The sequence below is a fragment of the Heptranchias perlo genome, chromosome 27, assembly GCF_035084215.1.
Source record: "Heptranchias perlo isolate sHepPer1 chromosome 27, sHepPer1.hap1, whole genome shotgun sequence".
Taxonomy (NCBI): Eukaryota; Metazoa; Chordata; class Chondrichthyes; order Hexanchiformes; family Hexanchidae; genus Heptranchias; species Heptranchias perlo.
The window spans coordinates 20,010,339-20,037,237 of record NC_090351.1 but is presented as its reverse complement, the minus strand read 5'-3'; the positions used below and the strand labels follow the sequence as shown (position 1 = coordinate 20,037,237).

Below are 26,899 nucleotides of genomic sequence, written 5' to 3'. Positions count from 1 at the left end.
CTGATTTAATGAATCAGAAATATGGATGTAAGCCAGGCTTGGAGGGTTTTACCCAAGGGACAAGTTCTCTGAACTACTGTTGCTATTTTTACAGGAGCACTCTAATTTATATCCAGGATGTACAAGGATTTCATGGCCTAGAAATTGGTTCTCATTGGCCTGCTGTCACAAACTGGGTTCAGGGAACGATCCCCATGGCAGAATGGGTAGGCTCGAGGCATATTCAATATTGGGCCTCGGGTCTCATTTAAATGAGACTGGTGAGCTGCTGACGCATGTTGGGCACTCCCAGGCAGCTGGGGAATTGGCATTGGATTGCAGGCTGCTGCACTGCCAAGAGCGGCTTTTGGGAAGGAGGCAGCGATTGGGAGGGGGCCGAGTGGGAACCTGCAACAGTCTTCACCTGGAGTGCCGTGATCTACAAGGCAACAGACCAAGTGCTGTAAAGTGGGATTAGGCTGGGTGGCTCATTTTCAGTTGGCACAGACAAGATGGGCTGAATGGCCACCTTTTGTGCTGTAAATTTTCTATGATTCTATGATTCAGCACTGCAATGGAGCTGGGAGAAGCACTCCTGGTGCCACATTCAGGTAAGTATTATTTTATAAACTTACCTTTTTGGTGGCGGCCTTCAGCGATCCCTTTAAGAACCACTGATTAGGCCGCATGTAGAATATATTTTCCTTAACTCAGCTTGCCCAGCACTGGCTAATTTCAGGGCAGACCAGTTTTGTAAAAGGGGCATCAAACTGGCATTAGGACCCTTACTTGAATATGCAAAGGGCCTATTGCCTGTTTCAGGCGTGGGCCCAGGATGCCTCGTTTTCTGCTTTCACCAATATGACAGGTGACACACTTCTGATGCGGAATGTGCGCGTGCATGCCGCCCGCCACATTCGACTCTTTGGCGCCCATTTTACGGCTGTAAGTCAACCAATTTCTAGACCCATGTTTTGAAAAATATTTTAAATATACATATATATGGATTTTTGTATTTCTAAAAAAAATGCTAACCAGTTCTCGGAGGTTCATGCCGTGGGCCTCTTAAAACAAAATATTAGTCATAACAGATTATTATTTCATGTCTTTTGCTATCCTAACCAACAACATTCTTGATACTCCTTGCAACTTGTCAGGAGAAGGCATATAGGCTTAAATGATTTCAGTGCATGCAGCACACGTGTGATTCATTGAGAAGTGGGGACCGATAATGACTTTCTAAATCATTTTAGCCTTGCCTTTCTATATCAGGAGTTCAAGGCTGAGTGAAAAAGAAAGCTGTAACAGGTAGAAACTTGCATGCATGAACTGGAAAATGGTATTGGAATAAAGCTGGCAAAATCCTGCAGCATTTCATTAGTGATTTTTTGAAGACAAGTTAAATGCAAGTAAGTCCACAAAGGGGACAGATGTGCATTTGATGAATTTCAGCATGAAAGCCAGTCGTCTCTAGATTTCAATTTTAGCTCTGATTTGTAGGGCTTGGGTCTGTCCAAACTGAATTTAACAATAAAACAACACTCCAGCTGACTCACAAGAAATTACTTTATATAGAGTGGCTTGGTGCATGAGAACATAAGGGAGAATGGCACAAAAAAAGCTTGCTTCTACCAGTGAACCACATACAAATTAAACTGCCACAGAAGTGAAATCTTCCAAGAGGAGGATACTCTGAAGTTTCTTCCTGATCCCAAAGCTAATCAAGTAAAATTTCCAGAACAGCAATCTACTATTGCAATGGGTTATTCAACCCTAACTGGTTGCATATCACAAACTGAATTTCCATGGTTCAAAAAGAACTGGAGCCACACTGTTTTAAAGAGCATTTGATCACATATGCTAATAATTAACCCAAGAAAAGAATTGAGTCTCTTTTTCATAACAAAATATTGGCCAAGCACTATTTAAAAGGAACTAATCAACATAGTATTCATTATATTTGATGGGAGACTATTCTACATATCTACTATGTTGCAGGGGGAAACGTTTTCCAATCATTAAGGTTGCTTGAGGCTAACCAATCCAGTACTCATACTGTATTAGTTTGAAAGTATAAGTACAGTGATAGCTTTGATGGTTATCACTGGCTGACTGAATTCCTTACAAACAAGTTCATATTTTATAACTTTCTTCCAAATATTTAGCTCAGAAATTATATACAAATATTAGAGAGCAAATCAATTTGTATATCTGCTATTTTAATGGAGGCATTAACTATTTTATTGTAAATTGTTTAGTGCCTCTGTTAACATAATGCAGAAAGGAATGCATTAAGCATTCCTATACTATTTCTTTGTCTGCTATATTGTATAGATATTAGTATTTTAATATATTAAACTTTCATCTGAAAATGTTCACACAGTGCAATCTTAAGGCCTGTATTCTGTTTTGTTCATCACAGCTGATGTGACCCAGATTGTTGTACCTAAGTTGTGAAGTTGCGTCTAAGCAAGATTTAGATTTTTAAAAAACTTTCTGTTGAAGTTAGGCACAGAGCATAAGCTGAAAGTTTGCTTGACTCCAGTTAGATGGAAGAAGAGAATTTTTTGTGATTTGTCGAATATTACAGCTGATTGCACGATCCTGGGAAAAATCACCCTGGGTTCAGTGTGTGTGTGTGTGTGTGTGTGTGTACACTTGTGCAACTGGAGTGGGGAGCTAACCTTGTCAGATTCATTGTCCTGGTGGGTACGTGTGCCAAAGTTTGCAGAGCAGTTTGGGGCCTGCTGATCTTCCTGGCATGCCTTCTTTCATCCTTCTTATCACCTGTACCACAAGGTGCTTTAAAAACAAACTCACCTTACTGAGTGGAAAAAAGACCTGCAATTTTTTTTCCAAAAAATTAATATGTTAATAAAAATTACAGAAACATGTCAAACACAGTACTATAAAGGTACTAAAAACATTATGATAAAACCTTTCCAAGGGCTATTTAAGATTTCCTGTGCCTACGGAGCTTCCCTGATCCCATTCTAAATGGGCCCAGAGAGAAATGGCATGCAGGACCAACATGCTTAAAAATGAATACTTAAATGAAGCACCTGCCTGTATGAGGTTGCTAGCCCCCCCATCAGCAAACGTGTTGGGTTGCAACTTGGCATACGTTCAGCCCGACAGGATTTCTGCCAATTTTCCATTATTGGTTGCCAAAATACAAACTGAAGATTGGGTGATAACATCAGGAAAATCAGGGCCTCAGTATCTGCCGACAGGAATAATGAATGGCCCTGCAACTACAGGCACCATGACTATTGCGGTGATGGCTGCTTGGACCTGTATGCTGAGCAATATGTTTGTCGCCATTTGAGCGAGGTGGCTAGGATGAAACAGATATGGCTTTGTGTCGAGAGACAACAGCATCATCTGCAGCAGCTCCTGCCATCCTCCTGCTGCTGAGCGCTCCTTTAGCTGGGACTTCGGATCTACCTGGGAGCAGACTGCAGGGCAGCAGTGAGGTTGTTGAGGTCCTGTGTTATCTGGTTGTCCAACATGGTGAATGTAGAGAAGACAGGGTGAGCCCCAGTAATAACATTCATTCGAGAACAGAATATCACCAGCTCCTATATGTCTTGGAGAGAATGTAAAATGTATTTGGTATTTCCTGATCAGCTTTCCCTGCTCCTCAAAACCCACTTGACCTCATTTATTAGTTTCTTGTAACATTATTGAGTGAAACTTGAATTGTTTGTTGAATTATTTTCCTGGTACACTTCTTTGAATTTCTCAGTGAGTAACATTTCTTTCAAAAGTGATATCATGGAAGAACTGACACAAATTAACTGATATGGATTGACAGCTTTTATTTTCCAATCTTTATATAGCCAGGTGTTAGCTTTAACTGGTTCAGACTGATTTTAACTAGTTTAGATTGCTAATGACAGTTACCCGTTGGGACTAATATGTGAATTCATTGTTTGTGGTAAAACGTTAAAAGGAGTAGAGGAGCACAGAGACTTCAGTGCTCAGATACACAGAACGTTAACAGTTGATCAAGCTGCAGAAAAAGCATATGGAATACTAAGTTTTATAAAGAGGGGCATAGAGTACAAAAGCAGAGGTAATGTTCAACTTGTACAAATTATTGGTTGGGCCATAGTTAGAATATATGGGTAGATTTTCAATTTGTTGCGGGCATAAAATTGATGTTGCAGATCAGCCGCCCGTTATAGAAACGGGCCAATTTTTATTACCATTCAAATCAATGGAAATGAAAATTAAGCCGTTTCTATAACTGATATCTGCAATGCTAGTTTAATGCCTGGGTGGCAAGTTGAAAATGTAAGCCAATGCGTGCAGTTTTGGGAAGGATGTCAAGGCCATGGAACAGGTACAGAAGTGATTTATTGAGAGGATATCAAGGATTAGCAGCTTTAGTTGAAAGGAAAGGCTAGAGAAACTGGATCTCTTTTTTTCTAGAACGGAGAAAGTTAAGAAGAGATGTGTTCCGAGTGTTTTTGGATAAAGTAAATCAGGAAAAGCTGTTTTCACTGGTTGGTAGCATGGTAATTAGTGGGCATAAATTTAAGATCAATACCAAAAAAATGAAAGGAGAGATGAGGAGATTTCTACACAGAAGGTTGTTAGTGCATGGATTGCCCTGGAGAAACAATGGTTGGGGCTGAAGAGTGAAATTCCTCCTGTTGGTAATTGTACCAAAACATCAGTACAAGTGCAAAACAGGACATCCCATTTTGTAATATGGTAACCTATTTGTGAACATTAGTGCTTCTAAATTCTGTACCTGAATCTGGAGAATAATTCTTTCAGTAACCCTTTAAATTCTCCATTTAAATCTACAATACAGTACTGTCTGCCAGATAATCCGCTCCCCGTCCTATCAATTCCAATCCCAAAGTAACTCATTGTGCGACTGAGATAAGCATATATCTTTTTTTTTTATTCGTTCATGGGATGTGGGCATCGCTGGCGAGGCTGCCATTTATTGCCTATACCTAATTGCCCTTGAGAAGGTGGTGGTGAGCCGCCTTCTTGAACTGCTGCAGTCCGTGTGGTGACGGTTCTCCCACAGTGCTGTTAGGAAGGGAGTTCCAGGATTTTGACCCAGTGACGATGAAGGAACAGCGCTACATTTCCAAGTCGGGATGGTGTGCGACTTGGAGGGGAACGTGCAGGTGGTGTTGTTCCCATGTGCCTGCTGCTTTTGTCATTCTAGGTGGTAGAGGTCACGGGTTTGGGAGGTGCTGTCGAAGAAGCCTTGGCGAGTTGCTGCTGTGCATCCTGTGGATGGTACACTTTGCAGCCACTGTGCGCCGGTGGTGAAGGGAGTGAATGTTTAGGGTGGTGGATGGGGTGCCAATCAAGTGGGCTGCTTTGTCCTGGATGGTGCGAGCTTCCTGACTGTTGGAGCTGCACTCATCCAAGCAAGTGGAGAGTACTCCATCAAACGCCTGACTTGTGCCTTGTAGATGGTGGAAAGGCTTTGGGGAGTCAGGAGGTGAGTCACTCGCCGCAGAATACCCAGCCTCTGACCTGCTCTTGTAGCCACAGTATTTATATGGCTGGTCCAGTTAAGTTTCTGGTCAATGGTGACCCCCAGGATGTTGATGGTGGGGGATTCGGCGATGGTAATGCCGTTGAATGTCAAGGGGAGGTGGTTAGACTCTCTCTTGTTGGAGATGGTCATTGCCTGGCACTTGTCTGGTGCAAATGTTACTTGCCACTTATCAGCCCAAGCCTGGATGTTGTCCAGGTCTTGCTGCATGTGGGCTTGGACTGCTTCATTATTTGAGGGGTTGTGAATGGAACTGAACACTATGCAATCATCAGTGAACATCCCCATTTCTGACCTTATGATGGAGGGAAGGTCATTGATGAAGCAGCTGAAGATGGTTGGGCCTAGGACACTGCCCTGAGGAACTCCTGCAGCAATGTGCTGGGGCTGAGATGATTGGACTCCAACAACCACTGCCATCTTCCTTTGTGCTAGGTATGACTCCAGCCACTGGAGATTTTTTCCCCTGATTCCCATTGACTTCAATTTCACTAGGGCTCCTTGGTGCCACACTCAGTCAAATGCTGCCTTGATGTCAAGGGCAGTCACTCTCACCTCACCTCTGGAATTCAGCTCTTTTGTCCATGTTTGGACCAAGGCTGTAATGAGGTCTGGAGCCGAGTGGTCCTGGCGGAACCCAAACTGAGCATCGGTGAGCAGGTTATTGATGAGTAAGTGCCGCCTGATAGCACTGTTGACGACACCTTCCATCACTTTGCTGATGATTGAGAGTGGTCTGATGGGGCGGTAATTGGCCGGATTGGATTTGTCCTGCTTTTTGTAGACAGGACATACCTGGGCAATTTTCCACATTGTCAGATAGATGCCAGTGTTGTAGCTGTACTGGAACAGCTTGCAATGTTCTCAAAACAAAATGAGCACGTTTTATTGTCGCATTCAGAACAGTTTTATTACTGAGAGAACCAGAAAGAGAAATCAGCCAGGTACCTGCTTTTGTACAAAACTGCTTTGGGGAGAAGACTTGATACAGTTGCCATCCCCATGGATTGTTGTTACCTGAATGCCCTTTACTCTTGCACTCAAAACAGTTAATCACTCTGCTTCTTATACATTGCTTGGTCCTTTGACCTGAGACAGAGGGTGAGAGAGAGAAATGTGGATTGATTCATACTCTGGTTGCCATAGAGATGTGATCACTGGAGTGTCCACTAACTTTCCGCACAAAATGGATGCTGTTTAGTTAGGTACTGCCTACTGTTATTTCCATTGTTGTCACAGGGGCATGAAGTTAATTGTAAGAATTGACTGCTCTCCATCAATTCTGAGCAGCCACTTCTTTGTCCTTACAGAGAGATTACATTATAAGAATTTCTCTTTCTCTCTTTCTAGCTCACTCTCTGCCTCCTTCACTATAGACATTGGCAATCAGTGGACTCCTAACTTTCTAGTCTCTACAGAGCCCTGATGTTACACCTATCCATTTCATAAAATCATCCAGCCACATTTGTTTCCTTACTTCCTTTTTAACTTTTCCAGATTGTAACAACCCGAACAATTGTCCTTGTGTCCTAACTAATGTGCCTACAGTGTGTTATTTTTCTTAACATAATCAGCCTCATGACTTGTTTCTTTTCCTGCCCTAGTTCAAAGGTACTCTTATTACTCTTAGTCCAAATAAATATCAAGATAAGAGTTCGTGAATTTGAAAAAAGGCCATTAAATCCATCATTTAGGCTCTTCTCAGGATCTTCTATCGGTCCCTTTTCATTTTTCTGTTATGCCACACTCCTATTCCTCTACTCCCTAATGAATCTAGGAAGCTGTTCAACTCCCTTATGAATTCTTCAGCTCAGTTAAGAATTACTACACTATGTGGCAGTCCGTTCTGAGTCAGAAGTTGCCCCTTCTATTACATTTAGGTTGTACTTTTAGTTAGTCATGTTTTCAGGGTTCTCCTACATTGACTACACACAAAATATCTTTCAATATCCACCTTATCAATTTCTCTCCTTTGAAAAATGTTTTGAGATTAAAACAAAACTTAAACTTAAGTTACTTAAGCACATGTCTAGAAACTGCGAGTTCCATGTAAGAGCAAGTTTAATGTTGTGGGCCCATGTGTTGTGAGTACCATACATTGGTAATAGTATCCTGAGTGCAGGTTGGTTACTGCAAGTATGTACATTTTATTAAGAAACCTATTTTAGTTTATTATTGGCACCACACACAAATCTACTTCACTTGCTGGACTATAGTGACTAAATACATTAAGAATCTGTCTTGGTATTATTGTGAATGTAGTTTGGTCCACACGTTCATGTTATTGAGAAACCTTTTTGGTACTTTAGTTACATTGTTTGTTGTATGGTGATTAAGTGAAGAGATATAGCTGGCATTTTGCTTGTACAAAAAACATTTGGTTTAAGTATTGGTTGGTCTTCATGCACTTAAGCCCATTGTTAAGAAATGATTTTAGTGTATTATGTTTTTTTTACAGAACTCTCCATTCCCTTGTTGGAGTACAGTGATTAAGTGGAGTGGTATAGAACAGGTTTCATCAATGCAGTGAGTCCATTAGTCTTTTGTTATTTTTTTTTACAGTGAGAGTTTCCCATTTTTCCTTCGAAACAAAAAGGAACTGACAGGAATCAATGCTACTGGTGGCAAATGTAATAGTGGAGATAAGGGTGTAAGGATGTAGAATGGGTTCCTGTTCCAACTGAGACAAAGAACGGGTGGGTTGGGGGCAGGTGGGAGGTTAAAATAATAACTTTTTGCAGCAGGACCGCATCCCAGCTCCAACAGGCCAACTTCTGGGTTTAACCCAGGCAGGTTTGTATGCATGTGCACGACAAACACCAGGAAGTCCCGGCCCCACTTAAAGTCGAGGGCCGATACTTAAAGGGGCAATGCACCTCATTGAAATACTTGAGGTATTTAATATTTTGTGGATTATTATTTCTAGGCCTTTCAGTCTGCTAATATCAGCAACAGTAGCTTCTTGGATTATGTGTTCTGTGAAGTAGTCCAAAATCAGGAGATATGAACTTCATCTCAATTCAAACAGTAGCCATGATGTGGAGATGCCAGTGATGGACTGGGGTTGACAAATGTAAAGAATCTTACAACACCAGGTTATAGTCCAACAATTTTATTTGAAAATCACAAGCTTTCGGAGATTATCTCCTTCGTCAGGTGAGTGTGGGAATCCTTGCACTTTTCGCATTTATAGTCAGAGAACAATACCTGGTGATTACAGATAATCTTTCCAACTGCCCGTTGTCAAGGCAATCAAAGTGTTCAGACAGAGAGGTGTTACCTACAGGACCACCGAATATACAAACGGCCAGAAAACGACCCATCATTCTCTGTCTTTCTCTTCCTTTCGGATGTTTCTCCCTCTCTCTCTCTGTCTTGTGTTCTGGCCGTTTGTATATTCGGTGGTCCTGTAGGTAACGCCTCTCTGTCTGAACACTTTGATTGCCTTGACAACGGGCAGTTGGAAAGATTATCTGTAATCACCAGGTATTGTTCTCTGACTATAAATGCAAAACGTTCAAGGATTCCCACACTCACCTGATGAAGGAGATAATCTCCGAAAGCTTGTGATTTTCAAATAAAATTGTTGGACTATAACCTGGTGTTGTAAGATTCTTTACATTTGTCAATTCAAACAGGTCAGTTTCAACCTTCTACCTAGGACACTCTGGCACAACGGACATAATTTTAGCCCGGGGGTAGGGGGGTGGAACTCCTGACGGGAAACCGGAAGTACGGGTTTCCCGGACGTCCTTATGATTTTGATGTAAGGACATCGTTTTTTTCTCTTTTGTCGGTTTCCCGCCCGACAGGCCAGCCTGATTGACAGTCTGGCTTTCAGTCGGACGGGAGAAGAGGACGTGATCAGGTAAGTGTTACATTGGTGGGGGGGGGGGGGTCAATGGCCGGGGTGGGGGGTCAGGGGTCACTAGGGGGTGAACGGATGGGTTAGCGGGGGTCAGTTATTGGGAGGCTGTCAGTCATTGAGGGGGCTGTCAGTCATTGAGGGGGCTGTCAGTCATTGAGGGGGCTGTCAGTCATTGGGGGGGTCAGCCATTGGGGGAGATAGGGTTGGGGGTCATCGCGGGGTTGGAGATCGTAGTGGGGTTAGAGATCATGTGGGTGGTCGGAGATCCTGTGAGGGGAGGTCAGAGATGATAGGGTGGGGTCGGAAATTGTGGGGGCACGGCGGGTTGAAGATCGTGGTTGGCGGCAGGTGGGAATCGTGGGGATGGTTGCAGCAGGTAGGCTTGTTGGGCCTAGGGAACGCACTCTTGCTCCTCTGGGCCCACAAGCAATGCTATAAAGGCACTTACCTGCAGTTTCGGGCCTTCTTGCCTCCTCTCGTGTGACATGAAGGTGAAGGCCCAGGAATCTGGGTCCCCAGGGGCTAAATCAAAAAAACTTTGAAATTGGAGGCCGGCAGCCTCCTTAAAAGCTTTTAATGCGGGTCACCCTCCCCTTGTCCTGCCCCCATGAAAACTGGAAATGGGCAGGATGGAGGCAGGTTTCGGGGGTGGGGTTGAGATTTTTGCAATTGTTACTGCCCCCTGCCCCCAACCCACCTGTTTTTCCAGGCTAAAATCATGCCCAAGGAATCATTGCTTCAGATGAGTTTATTTTTTGCGTGACTCTTCTGCATACTTGAGATTATTCAAGATTTTTGGACAAATCTGGTCACCACATGCCTTACTTCGCTCATTCTTTGCATTTTAGGAGTGCTTGGTGTCCTTTGCGTACTCTGTCCAACATTTCAGAGTGCATTGATGTATGAATCATCAAGCAAGCTGTCCATCTTGAACTATCACTTAACCTGCCATGGGACAGTGCAGTATTAGTCTGATATCTAGCCTTGATTTTGCTGGCTGACTGCATACATTGTTCTACAATCAGCTTATAGATAACTTCTTGAAGCTTGTTTCTTGTGACCTGTAGCTGCATTGCTGTGGATGGAATGCTTTGTAAAGTATGGATTTGTTTCCACTTGAAAGCCTCACACTGCTTTAGATCCTCCTGACATCAGAGCTCATGATATGCTGATATCGCATTTTTCCTTGGAACATGAGAAATAGTATACAAGAATCTCCTGAGAGGTAGATCAAACCTTTGTACTCAAGGAGGTAACTAGTCAGTATTTTTATGGTCCATTAAAAGTGGCTGCTGGTCAGTCTCAAACTGGAATTTCTTTCAAATAATGTACTTGTGAAATGTCTCTCATGCCCAACTAATAGCACAAGCTTCTTTCTCCATTTCTGCATATCTTGCTTCCATGATATTTAGTAATCATGAGGACTATATTACTGGTAGAATGATACCTGGTCCATATGAGGATGTGTCCATTGAGACTTAGGTTTCCATCGAGACATTGGCCTTGATTTTAACTCAGGGCGGGATTGGGTGGGGGCCAGGGCAAGCTACAAGCCTGCCAGCCCTCTGCCTGGAAAATTTTGGCCTAGAAATTCGATGACACTACGCCCCGTTTTACAGGACCTGATCTACATATTTAAAGCAGGACCCTGTTGCCTTCCGGCCGGTATCCTGCGTGCCTGCTGAAAACAGCAGGTTAAAATGCAAGACTGCGGGAAAGCAATGGGATCCCGGGTGGTAAAGTGCTGCCCATATTTTAACTGCCTCCAGCTCAGTTTCCTCTAGTCAGGGAGAGTTAAAATCGAGACCGTTGCTTTTTCTCACATGGTCATATCAGTGTGGATAAGGCAACTGTATAACCTAACATTTTCCTTAATTCTCTCCTTTTGAGATAATCTTGAATGATCCTTCTTCAGAAGGTAACAAAAGCTTTGTTGACTGAACAAAATTCACTGCAGGTTTTTTTCGCCCCATTGTTAAAGATAGACCAACATTCAGTCCAAGGTTGACGTCAAGGAAGTCATTACTTTTCCCACAGAGTGTTGGATACATGTAATAGACTCCAACAGTTATGATTGTGTCAGTTAACACTATGGAGAAAATAAGTTGTATGAATACCTGATAAAGAATGGAATTGAAGGCTTTATGGAAATTACAGGTAGATAATCAAATGTAATGTGGGACATGACCATTGTTGAGTTAGGAGCCATAGATAAATTGTAGCAAGAAAAGCAACTAGTTATGATGAATAATGTAGGTTGTAAGTATGGAATGTAAGTTGCAAGATTTGACAGGTATTCTGGAGATATCTTGATTTACATTTGGGGGTCAAGGAGAAACTGCAGAACTTTTCCTCTGGGGAATAGTTTGGGTCGATGTCAAAAGTACAGCAGGTTGTACAAAGTCGGTGGAAGAAGTGAGGTTGATAAGTCAAATGGCCTTTTATCACTGGATGTTTTCTTCTGTTATTAAATAGTTGATAAAATAAGAAGATGGGTACAGTATTAATATTGTGCCACTAGGTGGCACTAGCCTATTTAGTAAATAATGCAGCTTATCATATTTACAAAACACATTGAAGATAATTAAGAGCAAAACATCACAACTTACGCAATTTTTCATTTCATTGTTGACTCCTTGAATCCATCATTAAGGTCCTGTAAATCATACATGGGAGTCTCAATGGATTCCTAGATTTCTAGATCTAACTGCACTTCTGAAGTGCTTTATTCTACTCCCACAATGCATCACAACTAGTGGCATGATGGAGAACTGACAAAACTCATGAGGCTGAGGCAGATTGGTGCATAAACTCAGAGAGATGAAATAATACACCATTATCAGTCAATTATCAGTTGTTGGGTGATAACAATTTGTATGTAATTTTTAAATTGACAAAAGTACAGAATGGCCTTGGGCCTCCTTCAAAGCGTAATGAATCTCCTTTTTAAAATGTGAACCCAACTGAAATTGCACTCGTCTGTAATTTGCTTTCTGATTGATACGAAATAGCTCAAAAGTTTACACACAGTGGTAATAGTTACATTTTTCAGTAAAATAAAATGTAAGCAATAGTACAGTTTTAAAAAAATCATTACTTTAGGATTTTCCTAATGTGATGTCCATTTGTTGATGTTTATAGAAGTACATATTTTTGGATTTTTATTGATAAGAAATTGTGTGCAATAACGTTTATTAAAACATCCTACTGAACTCTCCTGCAGATTTTCTGTTAATCTGGGCAATAACAATATGATAGATTCTGCAGAAGCTGGGAGTGACATCAGTTTGTTGTCACTTTTTATGAATGGCCTGATAATGCATCCTGAGGCTTTTATTTTGTGGCTTGAATCCTGGATGATTAATGGGTTGGACACTTGACAGAAGACTATAGGGCCATCTCAAATTAATATAGGTGAGAAGGACCTTCCCCCTTGGGAAAATTGCTTGATCTTATCAGCAATTAAGTGCCACAGAGAGGGGAGAAGTTCTCTATATGGATCAAACTTCCTCTCGTGCAGTTTCCCCATAATCAGACTAGTTTTCAAGTGAAGTTCTCTGGAGTTCAATGGAAGCACAGTAAGAATTAAAAATTTATTTAACATGCTTTCACCGACAGAATATCCAGCTTATGGATAAATACATGAATGCTGTAGAGTGAAATAGTTGAAGGATTTTTATTGTTCCATTCAATTTGCCAGACAAGAAGGAAAAATAAGTGGTTGTTGATCCATTAATATAGTCATACCAGGCATGGGTATCCCTTTAATAACATTTAATTAAAGGAAAGATTGTCTTTGTCACTAATTTAGCCAATAATATGCTGTACCGTATGAGGAATAACTGGACTTTACTCTTCATGCAGTGTTTCCACCAAGTTCTGTTTTGGATTTATTTTAAAATGAAGAAAATACTCCTTCCTGTAGCGTTCCAAACAGTTATGTACTTCTTGCCAGTTACACTGTATTTATATAAAATGTATAACAGTTATACATTTTATATAAATACAGTGCTCAAAATCTGGAAAGTAATCAAGAAAATATAGCCCAGCTATAGATCCCAACAAGAGCCTTGAGATTACAAACAATTTACGAGATACAGCAAAACTTGAACATTGAAAACGGACCCTAGCTTTGCAAAAGCCTGTTAAAAGGAATGACCATGGGATGTGAAACTCAATAAATGGTATAACACAATAAAAACAATAGCTTGGAAATTGCTGGGTATGATATTATCATAAGAATGTATAAGGCATTCGTATCAATTTTCTCAGTCCACTATTTTAATGGAGGCATTAACCCATTTAAACTAAATAGATTTGTGTTAAAATTACAGAGAGGGGAATTTGATATAAACACATTAAGCATGTGTATGGTAACATTGGAAATTTTGAGCTAATAGGGCCAGATTTGTAATCCCACAATGAAGCAGTGGTATTATCAGATGATTTAATTTAATCGCCCAGTGTAGGAAAAAACACAGTCCTTCCATTATTAAAGAGACATTCTGACCATGGCAAAGCTTCCTGTCTTTCTATAAACAAATGAATGCAAAGTGGTGCAATTGATGATTCGGTGACAGTATCACTTAACTGACTGTATCTGCTGCTTCATATTCTTTATTGTAGTTACAGTTGTAAAAAATATTTTTTCCAATTTTCTCCTCTTCTCTCATGAAAGTGCTGTTTCTTGCTGGGTTTTATTTTCAGAAGCACCAGTGTATCTCCGCCCCCCCACCCCCAACACTGTAGGTTGCATAGCAGCCATTCTTCATATGTAAACTCGGACAGTGAGTGCTGCCTCAGATTATTTATTCCTCTCCTCTCCTGGAGGTACTAACTCTTTGCTATAACCTTCTGCAGCCTCACTCATTTGGCCATTCTACAGGTGCAAGCCGAGACAGTGAATGTTGACAGGCTGTTTGCCTGTGAAGGGGAATCACTGGATCACAAACTCACATCACATCCAAACATGTGCTTTGCTAACAGGAGTCACTGGATAATTATCAGGAGAGCGACCCTGACTGAAAACCTTTTTTCCCCTTTGCCTAAGGACACTGAAGTGCCCCAACTGATGCCTGGTTGAGATCTGCTAATTTAGCAAAGACTGGGAATTGAGCTCGGTCTGGTCTGTGCTGCTCAGTGTTACACCAGGAACTGCAAATTTTAATTCTAATTTGAGTAAAATACTGGAAAGCCATATGGGAAAGGTCGATGCTGCAGTGTATCTGGAGTCATTTGACTCGAGGTTTTGATGCAGGCTGTTCCAGAGCTAAACCTGCCCAAAGGACTCTTTAAATAATACGCATAACATTAATACTATGTATAGAACGAAATAGATCCTAATTTTGTTCATGAATTAACTTACTAGACTAATTAAAAAACAATACATTCCAAGGATAACCATTATTCTGTACATAATGCTATTGCATGTTCTCTATCTAATAAATTAAAAAATAAGCAGCCCTTTTTTGAAAGGCCTTCTTTGAAAAGGGCTGAAGCTATGAACAAAATGTTCAACAAATAAAAAGTTACAACAAAGAAAAGGTCATGGGAAAGCTCCATTGTAATACAAGCGGCTATCATTTCATTTAATAATTGTATTTAAAAATTCACAACATTTGCAAATGGCCATGTTACACAGAAATAGCAACCCAGCTGACTAGAGACCTTTTGTTCTCAAAAAGCAATTTGCAGAAAACTTCTTCCGCTTGAATTTATTAAAATAATTTCAAATCTAATTAAAAGTTTGCAGCTTTATGGTGCTTTTACAAACAACAAGCTAGGGAGCAGAGAAGTGCAGCAGCTTGGCTAACCTCCACAGAAAATGAGGTAAACTCAAATTTTTGTATCAAGCACAGCAATGACATGGAAGTAATTGGCTCATTAAGAATATTAGCATTTTGGCAAAGAAGAGAAGAAATATTTCAACCAAGCAAAGCCCTAATGTGTCTTTTGGTTGTTTGCTTAATGGAGGGCTAAACTTACTGTTGTGAGATGAGAAGGTAAGATAGGAAATGGATAAATTGCATTGGATGCAATCTGATAAAACTCTAAATGCATAAATATGTACTGAACAAACATGAAAATAATAGAAACAGTGCACCAGATTCATCTTTCATATGGAACTCCAGGATTAATAAAACAGTACTATGGGACAGTCTTTTGGGTTCTGTTGGCTGTTTTATGTAACAGCCATGTCCAGAAACTATCAGAAGCCAATTTAATGATGCTGAACTCAGAATTTCATTACACAAGAATGTTAAGTCTGTCCATTTTAGTGCTTCCAAGCAAGAAGAATGGGTGACATAGTTTTAAAATGAGCTGTATATCTTAAATGAAGGCTACAGTAAGCTTTTTGAACAAAGTATATACTTAATTGCTTAGAAATTGGATTGTGCTCGGCCTGTTTTATTTGCATAAAACAGACTAAGGGTCCAATATGGCGGGCAGCATGCGTGCGCACATTCCATGCTGGAAGTATGCTGCAGGCCATATTGATTAGGGCTTCTCAGTAGGCATCCAGGGCGCATGCCTGAAACTGGTATTCTGCCCATTATGCATCCTCACGTAATTTGTAGTTAGAGGATAGGGGGTAGTTGGACCAGGGTAAGCAGACATAATTTAGTCCCTATTTTAAAATCATACATTCTGTCTTTATTTTTATATTTAGTTCCATTATAAATTCTTGTGCCCACATTTATAATGGAAGCTGTCTGTGTAGATTTGTCATACTGTAATTACAGCCTCCCACCAGTGGTGGCGCTACAACAGCTCTAGTGGTGGAGGGTGTAATTACAGTGTGACAAGTTTACATGGGCAGTTCCCATTATAAATTCTTATAATGGGAACTGCCTATATTCTTCCCTGCACACAGAGTTTCTAGAGGACATGTTCCCACTGCACAAAACTGATCCTAATTTTGTGGGCAGTCACACAAAGAAGCCGCAGGATGGCATGTCTAATGGATAGAAAATGCGTACAGTTATGTGTGCCCTTCTGAAGTTGGGTCTGAGGCAATGTTGGTGCAGACTGGAGGGAGCATTACTTTGTATCTAACTCGGGAGTACTTGATGCTGAGACTGGATAACTGTAAGAAGAAAACATTCTATTCCCCAGCACTACATAAAAACACCTTCGAAAAAAGCACAAATACAATTTATTGATGCATAGAGAAGATTTCACCCTGCATTTTTTAAAATTATACTTTCTCACTGAGTTAGCAAATCAAAATATACCAGATGAATACCCCAAGTACTCACAGAGTGTAATATTGATAGAAACAAACAAGTGCTTCTAAATGCAATAAAATGAATATTTTCAAAACAGGTGTTTAAAAAATCATGATTTTATTTATACTGTAATCGGTTACAGTGTGTACGGTGCGAAAACTACAATAACAAATTGTGGGGTATCACCACTGTTGGAAGATACAGTTTAAGCTTTTTATTCTCTGCCCTGTGCGTAAGCAATGTAGTTTTAAAGAAATACTCCAGGATAAAGACTCTGTAATGGCCTTATTGCTGAGGTTCTATAGGATAAATATTGCCTTATATTTGTGAAAACATGATGAAGTGGCTTTCAAAATGATTTTAAAAATTCCATTATTTCCTTGTTTTCATGAGGCCAAGCCAGCTTGAGTCTACTTGCTTTTGTCCTGCAGGTAGTTCTTCAAAGATGACTCACTGATCAGTCTAAAACTACAGGACAGGAGCACTCAGTAAATTAACTTTGGGGAGGAGCCGAGGGATACAATGTTTAACCACAGGCTGAGTGTGCAACCGACTGTTAAATTGTGGATGAAGAACTTGATCTATGTCTAAAACCATGGCAGAAAAAAATGAAACCATGGGGCAAAAATGCATCCAAGTACACAAAAATACAGAATAAATGTGATCAAGCCCATAGCCATGAGCACAAAAAGTGGGACAAGAATCTGAATAAGAACAAATTCTTGTGGAAAGATTGGCACATGTGAGGAGGGCCTGGCAGCGAGCAAGAAATTGGGACAAAAACATAACTGTTATCAATTAGAAATTTTTTAAAGGGTATGTGAAAAGGGCAAGGGAAGGTGACAAAGTGGGTAGCTTTTTCAGAGACTTGATGCAGGTACGATTGGCTGAATGGTTTCCTTCTGTGCTGTAAAACGCTCCTAATTATATAAAAACTGTGGCAGAAAAGTGCCGACCTATAGAAACAGATTATAATAAATGATGGGATGACAGGAATTCTGGGGCAATGGCCATGGGGGTAATTTTAACCCCCAAGAATGGGTGGGTTGGGGGCAAGTGGACAGTAAAAATAGTATATTTTTGGAGCGGGACCACATCCTGGCTCCAACGTGCCCACTTCTGAGTTTAACCCAGGTGCGTTTGGATGTGTGCACAACAGAAACCCAGAAGTCCCGTCCCCACTTAAAGCTGGTGGGCCGATACTTAAAGGGGCAATGTACCTCATTGCGATAGTTGAGGCACTTAATATTTTGTGTATTAGAAATGTCAAACAAATTTAACCTTACCTGTTCGGGTTTCCCATCGCTTCTGATTCACGTCAGGTGGGAAGGGCCGGATCCATGAGGTGCTTTTACTGCACTACTCGTGGGCCAGGAGGAGCAGGCGTACTTCATCCAGGCCCAACATGCTCACCTGGCATGATCGGATCCCTGCGATCGGCCGCCTCCCTTCCGCTTCTGGACCCCCACCCCCCCCTTGATGCTGGACTGCCTTCCGCCCCCCCCCCCCCCCCAAATTCTGGACCCTTTCTCCAATGTTGGACTCTTTTTTTACCCCCCCCCCCCCCCCACCTGATTCTGTACCACCCTCCCACCCCCTCCAATACTGGACCAATCCTCCCCCCCCCCCCCCCCCCCCCGATCTTCTCCAAGGCCCACCTGATGCCGTCCACCTCCCCCACCCCTCCGATTTCCTCCATGGCCCACGATCCCTCTCTCCCTCCTGCCCTCCCCTCCGATTCGTAGCTCCTTTCCCTCTGGACAAGCAGGCAGCCTTTCAATCTGGCTGCCTAGCATGTGGGAAACCCTGAAGCACAAATACTTATCTTCAGTTGAGTTGTGATCGCAGATTGCAACACACTCATTTGGCTTCCGGGTTCCCCACGCGAATATCTACGAACACACTGGGTTCCCGGCTCAGAGCTAAAATCATGCCCCATATTTCCCAAACATAACAAGACATTTAAATATGACGAAAGAGTTTGCAATACCTATGGTCATTATTGATGAATTTTAGCCAGAAATGCATAATGATGCTCTTGGGCTGGTGTAGTGTTGTGGCTAGAGAAAAACTTTGAACAAGGGGACAGATTGAAACCTTGTAGACAATGTAGGGCTAATTTACAACTTCTGGCCAGCAATTGGAAATAGTGGGGGAAGGTGGGGGTACCTCAGTTGCCCCATTGATACCCAAGACCCAAATTGTGCAATTTTCAGGCTGGTTTGTAAATGGGTGAGCAGCCCACCCACCTGGAACAAGTAGGCGGCTGCTTAAATATGCAAATTGGGGTCCTACACTGGTTGTAGGACCATTATCACAATTTTCAGGTACAAATGGGCGGAGCTTGCATCGTACATGCTCAACCCAGTTGTACCAGGTGTTCCATAAGGGTCCTATTAAAAACTCCAGCATTCTGCCGGCCTACTTGAGACCCCCATAGGCCTGACTCAGCGTGGGAAATGGAAGTTTTCCTGCCCTCCCAGAACTGGCAGCATGGTAACTTGGCCCGAGCTTCAAAATGGCTTGGGCCTATTGCTGGTATGAACAAATGGGCGGGCGGAGTGGCTTTTTCCTTTTATTCGTTCATGGGATGTGGGCGTTGCTGGCGAGGCCGGCATTTATTGCCCATCCCTAATTGCCCTTGAGGAGGTGGTGGTGAGCCGCCTTCTCGAACCGCTGCAGTCCGTGTGGTGACGGTTCTCCCACAGTGCTGTTAGGTAGGGAATTCCAGGATTTTGACCCAGCGACGATGAAGGAACGGCGATATATTTCCAAGTCGGGATGGTGTGTGACTTGGAGGGGAATGTGCAGGTGGTGGTGTTCCCATGTACCTGCTGCTTTTGTCCTTCCAGGTGATAGAGATTGCGGGTTTGGGAGGTGCTGTCGAAGAAGCCTTGGCGAGTTGCTGCAGTGCATCGTATGGATGGTACACACTGCAGCCACTGTGTGTCGGTGGTGAAGGGAGTGAATGTTTAGGGTGGTGGATGGGGTGCCAATCAAGCGGGCTGCTTTGTCCCGGATGGTGTCGAGCTTCTTGAGTGTTGTTGGAGCTGCACTCATCCAGGCAAGTGGAGAGTACTCCATCACACTCCTGACTTGTGCCTTGTAGATGGTGGAAAGGCTTTGGGGAGTCAGGAGGTGAGTCACTCGCCGCAGAATACCCAGCCTCTGACCTGCTCTTGTAGCCACAGTCTTTATATGGCTGGTCCAGTTAAGTTTCTGGTCAACGGTGACCCTCAGGATGTTGATGGTGGGGGATTCGGTGATGGTAATGCCGTTGAATGTCAAGGGGAGGTGGTTAGACTCTCTCTTGTTGGAGATGGTCATTGCCTGGCACTTCTCTGGCGCGAATGTTACTTGCCACTTATGAGCCCAAGCCTGGATGTTGTCCAGGTCTTGCTGCATGCGGGCTCGGACTGCTTAATTATTTGAGGGGTTGCGAATGGAACTGAACATTGTGCAATCATCAGCGAACATCCCCATTTCTGACTTTATGATGGAGGGAAGGTCATTGAAGCAGCTGGTCTACCAACTTCACTCCTGTCTTGAGTGCTACTTGAAAATTATGCCCTCTGTTTTTATATTTTGTTTGGATTGACTTTGGAAAGGATAGAAAACTGGCTTGGGGAGAAATCCATTCCTGTATTGTTAAGTGAGCTTTCTTCTGGGATGGATCAGTGAGCATCATTAATGGCCTTGATAGTGATATCCAGCTCAACCGGAAAGTTACTTTGGATAATGTCTCATCACTGAAATCACTGAACAATTCATTCTCTTTGCACCTTGAAGTTCTGGTTCCAAAACTACAGGTAGTTCACCTAGGATTTGGTAAATCAAGACAGCACATTTAAGGAGTGAAATTGGCCTTCAGCCATGAAATGGGTGATAGTGAATTGGCAGGCCATTTTCACTGCGCCTGATTTTCTTTTCCATTGACTTCAACATAGTCCTGCAGAGCATCACTCACCACATCTTTCCAGTCTGAGAAATTTCTATTTACCCCAACCCTTTGTTTTTTGCCCTCCGACCATCTTTCTAACCACGTGGCCACATTCCCCTTAATTCCATAAGTCATTATTTTTTTAATAAGTATCTACATGGTACCTTACCAAATGCTTTTGGAAAATCAATATAAATCGTATCCACTACATTTCCCTTATCTATCCTCTGTGTTATTTCTTCAAAGAACTCTATAAGGTTGGTCAACCACAAATTGCCTCTTACAAATCCATGCTTACTGGTCTTGATTAATTCATTTTTCTCATAGTGCTAAATAATTCCATCTCGTGTTGTACATGCTACTAGTTTACCAACAACTGAAGTGAGACTGAAGTAAGAGCCGATTTTGTCCTCCTGCACATCCAGTGGGGAGTAGCACTCTCATGGAGTGCATCGTGGGACATTGCAGATATACATAGGAACATAGGAACAGGAGTAGGCCATTCAGCCCCTCATGCCTGCTCCGCCATTTGATAAGATCATGGCTGATCTGTGATCTAACTCCATATACCTGCCTTTGGCCCATATCCCTTAATACTTTTGGTTGCCAAAAAGCTATCTATCTCAGATTTAAATTTAGCAGTTGAGCTAGTATCAATTGCCGTTTGCGGAAGAGAGTTCCAAACTTCTACAACCTGTGATTTTCCATCCATCAATTTTAATGATGGAAAATTATAGGCTGTGTGTCTGTGAGGTGCTCCTGTGAGAGTCACTCCCTGATGGGAATGAAGGAATGCAGAAAATGTCCTATAATTGCCCGGCTTATCCCTGATTTTTTTTTTGAAGAGGGGAATCGTAGTTTCCACCCTCTGGTCCTTTGGCACGATTTTTCTTTCCACAGAATATTGGAAAAATATTGTCATCCCTCTGCTGTTCCTTTCCTGGCTTTTCTATAGGATCCTCGAATTAACCAACCGGTCTTGGTGATTTGATGATCTTGCGCTTGAGTACTTATTTCATACAATTTCTCTTTGAATAATGACCTTCACTAACTGGTGTACACTCGCCTCTAGTACTCCTAAAATCCCAATCCTCGTCTATTGTGACACTCCCCAAATTGAACAGCCTGCTAGCAAGTTTACCCATGTTGATGGTCCCTTGGGACAATACTGGAAGGCTGCTGTTGCCATGGAACTGTACTCCATTGGCAGAGGAGAAAATTGGGAAAAGCAAATAAGCTGGGAGAGTTGTTTACAATTTCTGCCAATAACAATTTCATTCAGAAACTAAACTGCACGTCAGCCAATTCTTAAAGAGATTGAGCTGTCCTTTAAGACCATAATTAGCTGATGAAAATTGAGTTAATCTAATTAATGTTAATCTAATCACAACTTGTTATCCCAATTGTAAATGTCTGATTGCAAAGATTTATTGTGTATGATCATGGTACCTTACTGCAAACTGTCTTGACTGTTGCTGTGCACAATAGATTAAATGAGTACTGGCCAAATGTCAGGATCCCTTGATCATGATATAACCTACAATGGTTGCATTTTAATTGCGACTTTGATTAGTAGAACATGAGTATCAAATTAACTATTATACACTTGACTTTGGAAGTTCATTAAGTCCATTAATGTATTATTATAATTTTTGTTTTATGCATGCCTTTTGCACTCTTGTTTGTGGTTCAATATAAAAAAAATTCTAGAAGAACAGAATTCAAAATTCAAGCAGATTTATTTCAGAAGAATATGTAGCACATACTCACCATTTAGATGCTAAAAAATGGGATTGATTCCACAAGTGATGGGGAATAAGTATTGGAGGCAATAATAAGATGGGGAGGTTCCTTTGCATGGGGCAATAATTTTCAATTTAACACCTAATCCTGCTGGTCAATCATTCCACATGAGTTTGCAGCCCACATTTGCTCTTTTACTGGGGGTCTGTCAGACTGCATGTTAATATCAGCTGTCAATGTAGCGATTTCCAAGTTGACATTCAACTTTGACGCTGATTAGATCTGAGCCCAATCCTGTCTTTTACAAACCTTTTTTAAAAAGAGTATCAGAACGTAGTGACATAACTGTAGTATTCTGTAGTATAATATTGCACCAATCTAGGTACTCATGCAAATATGTAACTGGTGAACTTCTGAGCATATTAATGCATTTTCATTTGATGAAATACTGAGTGTTATTTGAACCAGGGCACAGAAAAAATTGTCCTGATTTATCCAACTTTGAATTCAACATAAATTAAACTTAATTGGTAAATATTCTGTTTCATAGAATCATAGAAATTTAAGGCACAGAAGGAGGCCATTCGGCCCATCGTGTCTGTGCCGGCCGATAAAGAGCTATCCAGTCTAATCCCACTTTCCAGCTCTTGTGCCGTAGCCTTGTAAGTTATGGCACTTCAAGCGCACATCCAAGTACTTTTTAGATGCGATGAGGGTTCCTGCCTCTACCACCCTTTCAGGCAGTGAGTTCCAGACCCCCACTACCCTCTGGGTGAAAAGAATTCTCCTCAACTCCCCTCTAATCCTTCTACTTTAAATCTATGCCCCTTGGTTATTGACCTCTCTGATGAGGGAAATAGGTCCTTCCTATCCACTCTATCTAGGCCCCTCATAATTTTATACACCTCAATTAAATCTCCCTCAGCCTCCTCTGTTCCAAGGAAAACAACCCCAGCCTATCCAATCTTTCCTCATAGCCAGAATTCTCCAGTCCTGGCAACATCCTCGTAAATCTCCTATGTACCCTCTCTAGTGCAATCACATCTTTCCTGTTTCTGCCATAGGTACAGGATACAGAAATAATTTTAAGATAAATATTGTTTTTCCATATAATTTCAGTGATGGTTACCATGAGAATGAGGAATGCTATAATACTCCCCATTACTTTATATGAAGCTGCCATATAGTCGGATAGCCCTCATCTTGAATTATTCCCCATCTTAAAATTCCTCAAACTTGGATCGTATTTAAAAATAAGGGGCGAATACATTTCAATAATTTGTCACGGAATTGTTTTATATTTCTAGCCCTGTAATATAATGGGAATGTAAAAATATTAACAGTGGAGTTTCACACTGTTTTGAACTTTTACAGCATATTATTCTGTCTGATAGCACATATTTAAAGCATGTGAGTCACTCTCATGCAGTAAAGAAGTTAAAAAGTAAATTCACTAGTGTCATACGAATGACTTCATATCAAAAGTATTTAATTGTCTATAAGCGCTTTGGGACGTTCTAAGGTTGTGGAAGACACTAAATAAATGCAGATCCTTCCCTTTCCTTTTTTTTATACCTATGACAGTCAAGTGGTTGACATAGTCTCCAAAATGGCACATTTTGATAAAATGATATATAATGTAATTGAGGTAAAAGATTATACTGGGAACTATATAATGAGTACCACAAAGTAAGCTCACAATTTCATATAATTATTGCAAACAATGTCTGCATTGTTGACATAACACTTCCTAAAATGTTTGACTTTAATTTTCTCTCTCTTTCTTTAGCAGGAATACTGTGCAACATGTTAATCTTCAAATCTGATCATTGATGGCAGCACCTCCTATTTCTGACTCTTTTGGATATATTTCAGTGGCAACGTAAGGGCTAATAAACTTCGTTCAGGACACGCATAACCAGTCCTTGTATCTCAGGAGAATTTCTACCAACTGATGCAAAACAGAAACACAAGAAACTACAATAAACTCTGCGAAAGCATTTGATAAGTTAAATATTCGCAAAAAGAAAACCACAAACCTCAGCAATGCGTACAGCTTTATAAAATATGCAGCAAGAAATAAGTAAACACATTTCAACTGCACAGATGTTCTTTGATATGCTTGATGGGAGATTTCTGTCTTTTGTTTTGTGCTTTCTAAGAGGATTCCAGATAATTGCATAGCCACCACCCTACAACACAGCAACTTGAAGACAATATTTTTCTGGCAGTATTATGTCAGAAATAATTATTCAGTAGGAAATGGGGGCGTATAAAAGAAACCTCTATTTTTGGTCTGAACGTTTGTCTTTACTTTTATTTCTGTCTAGCTTTCACTGGCTTGATCCAGTTATTGGAAAACCTAGAGCATCATCACGTCCCCATGTGAATTCCATAAGAATTGATGGGGACATTGCCCTGGGTGGACTTTTTCCTGTGCATGCTCGGGGCGGGTCTGGTGCTAACTGCGGAGAACTGAAAAAAGAAAAAGGAATACACAGGCTGGAAGCAATGCTATTTGCCTTAGATAGGATCAACAACGATCAAGAACTTCTTCCCAATATCACATTAGGAGCTCGGATCCTGGACACCTGTTCCAGGGACACCCACGCCTTGGAGCAATCGTTGACATTTGTGCAAGCTTTGATTGAGAAAGACAGCACTGATGTGAAGTGCATGAGTGGAGGACCACCAATCATTACCAAGCCAGAACGAGTGGTAGCAGTTATAGGTGCTTCAGCAAGTTCTGTATCCATAATGGTTGCCAACATATTACGTCTCTTTAAGGTAAGCCTTGCATATTGAAGTAATAACATAAATTGGATTGTTTTAAGTCTGAGATATTGTTTCTCTTTTTGCAAGTGAAGGATCCACTTTAGATTTCTCAGAAAAAATGGTAATTTGATATTAAATTGTCAGGATTTTTTGTATAAAACAAGATTCTGTTTATTGCAATTGTAATTCACTTGTATGAATGATACAATATTGCACAATTTTAGTATGAGGAATTTCCAAAAATATTCATACCTTTATAAATAACTAGTTTCCAATACCTTTGAGCTACAGGAATTAAAATTTTGCTGTGTTTATTTATTTATAATTGGAGCTGTCAAATGAGGGTGGAACTAGATGAACAAGCTGAAGCCAGACCAGACAGTATGGTCTTAGTCACCCCTACTTGGTTGACTGACCACTCTATAGATTAACTTGTGTGCAAGTTTTATATTATTAGATCTCAGTAATTAAAGGATATGTGTGGCTGATTCATTGGTCAAGTCATTGCACTGAGGCTTTAAGTTATAATGAACTCATGTGAAGATTTGCTCTGCCAACAAAATCACTGCCAACCATCAGTTACCAAGTCAAAAACATTGACTGTGTAATGATCAAAAGTGGTACCAACAAGAATCTGTCACAAATGGAGTTTATTTGAGATTTAACCAAATCAAATGGAAACAGGCTGACATTGCACGATATTTCTGCCATTTTGATAGATGTCTGTAAAACTACTGCAACTAGTTTTAAGAGACTAGTGAGAGATCATTGATTTGACATCAATACTCCTATGTCTTCTCTCTGATGGACTATATTAGAAGGTGGCAGACTGGTGGGAAGAGCCGACTGTTTCACATATTGGAGTGTGTACTGTACTGTTTTATATTGTGTACCATTGTGAAGGAGCCAATTTTATCCCAAAATGTTGAAAGTTGGATTTATCTTTTAAATATACTATGAAATAATACTTTGTAACTCTCCATCTGATGTTTATTAATGTTAGTTTGGTAATGATAACACTAATAGAATATATCTGCACTTCAATGTTATAAATAAAATGCCTGTGCCTTTTAGTGCAATATAACCTAGATTCCTGTGGACAAAACATTAAAGTATGTCAAACTTGAAGCATTGAATTATATAAAGGAAAGAAAGCCAGAAGATGTGTTCCATAGGGACAATTAATTGATCGACTCAGGCCTTTGTCAGAAAGGAAGAAGGGATGTGTGGTCCCATCAGCTTGTTGCCTAATCCAGGATTAGATACAGAGACAGATGTGGCAGAGAGCTTGTTGCATATATCTCTGTACAATGTGATAAAAGGGGTCATATTAAAAAAAAAGAGTAGAAACATGGAGCTGCAGCTGTTAATGACAATTCAGTTCCAAGGTGGCCAGCATGACAAGCCCATTTTTTATTCAATTATTTTAACAAAGGTGAGTTTAAAAAATAGATTTCCATAGTTTAACCTCATAAACTGCTCATGATAACGTCAATTATAGCAATACTACTGCTAAAAAAGAAGGGCAAAATTTGATTACTGTCTATAGTTACACATAAGGCAAACTGGTGTATCTTCTGATGCTCCAGTCATGTCTTGCGAGGAATGATGAGTGCAAACCATATCTTAACATTTCATGATAAGGTGCACAGTTCATCACAGTAGTGAACATGATCTTTTTATTCCAGTTATGTATCTCACTTCCATGATGCATGATGTGAAAAAGACCACGTAGCACCACCAAATGAGATACAGAAAGATAGGGATGATTCTGGACGTGCGTCACAGATCAAACTGGCACAAGCAGAGTAGTTTCTGATGAATCAGACCAA

At 41.0% G+C, this 26,899-nt stretch overlaps 1 protein-coding gene across 5 annotated transcripts in view; it reads left to right on the top strand.

Annotated features, from left to right (window-relative positions):
* LOC137344446 (metabotropic glutamate receptor 4-like) overlaps positions 1-26,899 on the top strand; it is a 922,939-nt gene that overhangs the window by 36,542 nt on the left and 859,498 nt on the right. For 4 of the 5 annotated variants that reach the window (XM_068007420.1, XM_068007416.1, XM_068007418.1 and 1 more), the window contains exon 2: positions 24,082-25,079. In XM_068007420.1, the coding sequence (XP_067863521.1) occupies positions 24,555-25,079 (525 nt within the window). In that variant the 5' untranslated portion in view covers positions 24,082-24,554. The remainder of the gene's footprint in view (positions 1-24,081; positions 25,080-26,899) is intronic. The other variant, XM_068007417.1, reaches the window with a different exon arrangement.